The 5,901-nt window shown below is 32.7% G+C and overlaps 1 protein-coding gene across 1 annotated transcript; it reads left to right on the forward strand.

The window, feature by feature from the left end:
• Positions 1–782: 782 nt before the first annotated feature.
• Positions 783–1,438, forward strand: LOC112522189. The gene has a single exon (XM_025131282.1). The coding sequence runs from the start codon at positions 956–958 to the stop codon at positions 1,124–1,126; it is 171 nt and encodes a 56-aa protein (XP_024987050.1). The 5' UTR covers positions 783–955; the 3' UTR covers positions 1,127–1,438.
• The last annotated feature ends 4,463 nt before the right edge of the window (positions 1,439–5,901 follow it).

The following is a 5,901-nucleotide window of genomic DNA, read 5'->3' on the forward strand; positions in this document are numbered from 1 at the left end:
CTCCTCTTTCTAATCATATATCCAACAAGTTGAAACGATCCATTTCTCCTAATCTCTTGTCAGTTGAATTTGGCTCTGAAACCATGTACAAAAGATGACCTTTATTTTATAGTTTTCCAGTAGTTTCATTTGAAATGATATTAGGGTTATATTTGTTATTTTTGGTCAAACTTGATGTAAGTAATCATGATAGCAAAGTTCAAATGGTCCATTTTTATCGTTTTTTTAGTTTGAGGGTCTATTTGAATCTTGTGTATACTTTTAGGGTGCGTTTGATATGCAGACTACATGGGACATGACGAGACAAAAAAAATAGTTCCATGTTTGGCATGCCATGGACAAAAAAACATGAGATAAGGTGAGATTTTTTTTAATTCGAATGGGACAAATCTTGATATTTCTTGTTCCACCAAAAAGGTGGAACAACATGGGACTAAAGTTAAAATGATAATATTTTGATTGATTTGTTGTCATTTTACAGTCATTATATGATATAAAATAACATTGAACAACATTTAGGAATAATATGGTCATTTTAATAATTTTGTTCTGTCATGTCCTAGTCGTACCAAACATAGGACAGACAATTAGTCTTGTCTTGTCCCGTCCCGTTCTGTCCTATCCTGTTCTGTCCTGTCCAATCTGCATACCAAACACTACCTTACGGTTCTACCTTGGTCAAAGGACCAAACATGTAAATAAGAGAAATTTAGGGATGAATATGGTCATTCACATAAATTGGAGTGGACAGGCGTATCTTGCTCCGAACGTTCTAGGCCAATCGGTGCAAGCGACCTTGGGGAAGAAGCCATTGAATTAACCCTCCCCCAAGTTCAAAAGAATTATGCCCAAAGTCTCAATATAAATCCCTTATCGCAATCAATAGGCATGGAGTTATAGATCCAACCCATTTCAATTTGGTCTGTAATTTTGAATACTTGATTCGAAATCCCCCATGGGTATAATCAGAAGCAGCTTAACCTTCATGTTGGGTACAGCTTTCGGGATCTACGTTGCTCAGAATTACGACGTTCCGAACGTTCACAAGCTTTACAAGACGGGGGTCGTGATGGCCAAGCACTATGAGGAAAATTATCGGAAACCCAAGGGGAGAGGCGATGATTAATGAACGAATTGGCAGATGATTTGGTTTTCAAAGTCGCCCAGGTTTTGATACATAATTACTTGGAACCCCTATTGTTTTCCTTTGTGTTCTTTATTTTCCTTTTTGGATGTCCTTTCTTTGAAAGACCTGGTAAGTGAAGGGGATTCGATTAAAATTAGGGTTTTGATGACTCGATTTTAGAACTTGGATTTTGCTACCATATAGCTGAATGATGCTATTATTCTTGAATTTTCTGTTATGGGTTTTGAATTATACGCATTTTGTTGTCATATGATTGGAAATTTGTTGAAGCAAATTAAAGATTGTTCTTACATTTAGGTGGGATTTGGAGCTTGGAATCATGGGTTTGAGTTGGGATTGAAGCTCGATTCATTCGAATAACGAACTGTTTTTGTTTCAGTTGGCTTCCAATGTTGAATTTGATGATCCGAATTCATTTATGTATGAAAGCAGTGGCACATTGCTGAATGAATTTTTATTTTATTCACATTACTAAAACCAGTGGAAATTGTTTGTGAATGTGCTAGAAGTGATGATCCTTTTAGGATTGAAGTTTATTTGTGTTCATTCTGGTTCCATTTCGATTCTTGCAATTCTGTTCGAAACATATCCAGGAAAATGTTTGTGAATATGTACTAGAAGTGATGATCCTTCATGCTTAGAATCGGTTCTTGGCTACTATTCCATGATTAAGAAATCGGGTCTTTTGGAATGATGAATTTGAACCTTAGCGAATGGATGTTGGTGTGGATCTTTCATGATTATGATTTCTTGTTTGAATATGTTGAGGTGATTATGAAAGCAAATTGCATTTCCAATTTTCCATTCATCATAAGCCAATGATTGTGATCTTTCGAGTTATGCAGGTTTGGTTTTAGTATCTGCGAACACCATAGATGGCTACGAATGTTTTCTCCACCCGTCCCTTACCCTTTGTTGGTCTTACCAAGTAGTATGGATTTCATCACACTTGCGAGCTTTAGTACAAGATTTTGCCGTTTATCCATTACCCGTTTTATTATCCGTTATCTTGATGGTTAGGATATGAATATCGGTAACTGTAAGGGTTTCGTGATATGGATAATACCCATTTTATTACGTGTTATCTAAAATCTTTTACTTCAAATAGATAAGGTATCCAAATAACCTTATATTTGTTTCCTGCTTAACTTTCATGGTCACCTTGCTGTTTGGTTGGTTTTTTATTAAGTTCTATATGAATAATGTTGACTTTATGTATTAATTCGTCTATATAGATTGAGAGTGTTTTTCTTTGAGATGGTTTTTTTATAGATGAAAGAAACGTGTGTTTTTTTTTTTTAAAATTGGGATGAGCAGATTTCAAGAAAACTTGGTTTTTTGCATAAAGTTCCCTTTTAGAAGTTTACTGAACCACTTTATATATTATTAAGTCACTACCAAACAGATGTGTATAGCTAGCCGAATAAACAGGCACATAGTACAAAAGGTTAGGCTGTTCGGAATCCTTTGCATTATTACATAATCAGCCATTTTTTAAAGGTATGTAATATTGTATTGGTGTAAAGAATAATTGCAAAGTGACACTTTAAATAGATGATTTGAAGTTGCATATTTGCATTGCATAGGTGCGAATAATTTTCACCAACATGGGTCGCATATCTCTTGGCCTTAGATGGACTTAATGGGCCAACTAAAAACGTCAAAAAGAGGTGATACCGTGATAGGCTCATTAATGGGCCTAAAAGTCTAGTGGGTCCATGGGTTTCGAGTAAGAGGCAAAAGCCTAACCGGCCCTACCTGGGTCCGGACCTTGTATGTCCTTCCACAATCCGTGCTTAACCGTAAGTTATGTGACCGGTCTTGATCCTTAACCGATCCTTCTTGAACAAGGTGGTAGTTGTCGTAACCGGTTATGACTGGTCTCATTGACAGTTCTTAAGGTCGAGTCTCTAAGACTGGATTTAACTTTTAAACTTTTTTATGCTTTTATGTATCGACTTCTTTTACATAAGTTATTTTAAATATGCTTTACTTATTCCAATCAAATATTTGTATTTGCTAATCATTAAAATACAAGAAATCACGCTTGGAGGATCCAAACGATTGCTTGATTCTTTTTGTCTTTGAGAGTTCTGATTTGTGTGAATAAATCACAGATTCGAACACTATATATTCAAGGTAAGATATAAAATGGTAAAAAAAAAATAGTAATCCATCTTGTAGGTCTTTAATCGGTCTAACTTCAAAGAATCATAATTGGTGATAAGTGATAACCTATCGTACATTTAGTAACCGATATGGAATCTCTTCATTCTCTTGTAACTGGTGTAGATTTCAAGTTTCAGACCACTTGTGCACCTCTAATGGGAGATCTGATGGTTACATTTGAGTAGACGTTATCATATATTTGTCAAGTCAAACATGTTTTTGATAAAGATGGTTTGTCCATGTCAATGGGCAAAGTTTTGACTTAAACATGGTTTATCATTTTTTTTATATCGGAAACTGTTACGTCATGTTTGATGTGATTATTTTATTGATAGAGAAAAGGGTTTATATTCAGTGAAGGTAAAGAAATTTTGCGTTGCATTATTTATCATATCTAGAACAACAATGTTATATGATTGTTCTGTAATTGACAATTAACTATAAAAATCTTATAAAGTTGTTGATGATAGCAACGCTTTTCATTATAATATGTCTGTAAGACGTAAATCCCTAGTAACGAGATGTTGAGTTCAAGGTACACGAATAAAATATCATGATTTGAGAAAAAAACATCGGTCCTCTGATGAAAATATTGTTTCTTTATGTTACATATCATTACACCATACAAATGTCTTGGAAATCAAATATGAAATAATGGTTACCGTCACAAACGATTTTTATTAAATATATTGTCATCGTTATCTGTGCATTGCAGCTTGAATATTCTAGAGACTTTTCGAATAACAATCAACGTTTAATATTTAATTGTAGACGTTATTACAAGTGGGCAAGTGAGTCTGAAACTGTGACCAGTTACTAAAAGCTCATCCAATTGCTATGGTTCGGTTTTTGTTTTTTAAGTGAATAATGGATTATAAATGCTTAAAAACAAGTTTATTCTTGAAGCAAAAATGAAGCACAAGCAGTAGTGTATCAACAGAAATCAACAAGTTTCAAGTGCGATTTTGATATAGAAATCGTATTTTACGTTGGCTTACTAGCATATGCCATTAAGGAATGGTGTTTAAGGCCATTAAGTTGAGTAATGAAGGGAAAGTACGCTGTTTTGATGGATTAGAAAATAGAATTGTGATTTAAGCATGTAATCGTTGGATAAGTTGACGATTTAAGGCCGATTTTGTACTATACGTTGAAACACAAGCCACAACGTCGATTAGTTTAAAGAAGGATGAAAGCTCAGTTCAGTCAAGTTCGATACTCGTAACGAAGACCTCTGTATTGTGTCAGATCAACGAATCACATATCCCATATAGAACAACTAAAGAGATACAAATCCATACTGTATGTATGTGCGTGCATGCAAGTGGGTGACAATAAATGCGTTACTGTTTTTATGAAAGTTTTCAACAACAGAATGTGAGTTTATATGTAAATATAAGTTCGTATTTGTGATGCCATTATTTTATGTAGTACGCCTTAAAAATGTTTAAGCAAAACAGTCATAAATACTTTGTGTTTTTTAGTGACAGCGATATATATCTTAAGAAAAAACATGATCTTTTGTGCCAAGAGAAAGAAGAAAACCCAATTATATATTAGATCTAGTCTTGTTTTGTTATACAACTTCAGTTGTTTTTAGTCATATAATTTTGTTGGTACAATGCAACAAACTGTAATCAGATTTAACCATTATTAATAACTTGACATTATTTAGTTTTAATAATAGTATGTACATATTTTCTCCTTTTACCTTTTCTTTAGCTGATTTATATTCGTAAAACAAGTCATGCACGTCATACAACAAGATAAAGAATCACTCAAGTAACCATTCATCTGAACGGTATGCACATGTACATATAATTAATTGAAGTTGTTTCTTGTTTTTTTTATGCGCATGTGCATGTATTTCACATGCACATACATGATAAATTGCTTAGAAATGACTTGTATGTACATGTGCATACCGTATAGATGAACGATTACCAGAGTGTTCCTTAGTTTTTCATTTTTTTTGGCTTTTCCCTAAACCTAATCCTATATACATAATTAAAAAAATATGACATTATAATTGCAATGCTTGCAAAAATTTAATAACAATATGATCAACCCTAAACGTTGACGGATCTTTTATTTTTCCGATATATGAAATATTTGTTCAAAAGCGAAAGAATATATTTAGGATATTCCCCGTCCACTCCCCCTCCAAAGAATGACATTTTTATAAAAGTTAAATTATTAAATATAACAATTATAAATGTTCAACATCTTCTCTAAAATTTTAAAATATAAAATCCTAAAAAAACACTAAATTCAACTTTAATAGCTTCTACTATATTATCTATACTATCTTATAAAACATTTGGCTAAAACTCTTAAAACTCTTAAAAATTCTTAAAACTCTTAAAAACTCTTAAACACGTTCATCCCTAAACGATTTCATTCTTATCCGATTTCATCTCATATCTAAATTCGTGTAACTAACTGCAGATAAACACAATCAAATACATGATAAACATCTCATTTTAAATATAAAAAATCTAAAATATAATTAGTATAATCATTAAATTCTAACAGAATACTTAATTATTATCTTTATAAAATTTATAGTATTAAACCAAAAATAA

Source organism: Cynara cardunculus (assembly GCF_001531365.2).
Source record: "Cynara cardunculus var. scolymus isolate 2C chromosome LG 11, CcrdV1, whole genome shotgun sequence".
Taxonomy (NCBI): domain Eukaryota; kingdom Viridiplantae; phylum Streptophyta; class Magnoliopsida; order Asterales; family Asteraceae; genus Cynara; species Cynara cardunculus.

What these genes read in the sequence shown, in the direction of transcription:
- LOC112522189 (XM_025131282.1), top strand. Translation starts at nt 956, where the DNA reads ATGGGTATAATCAGAAGCAGCTTAACCTTCATGTTGGGTACAGCTTTC.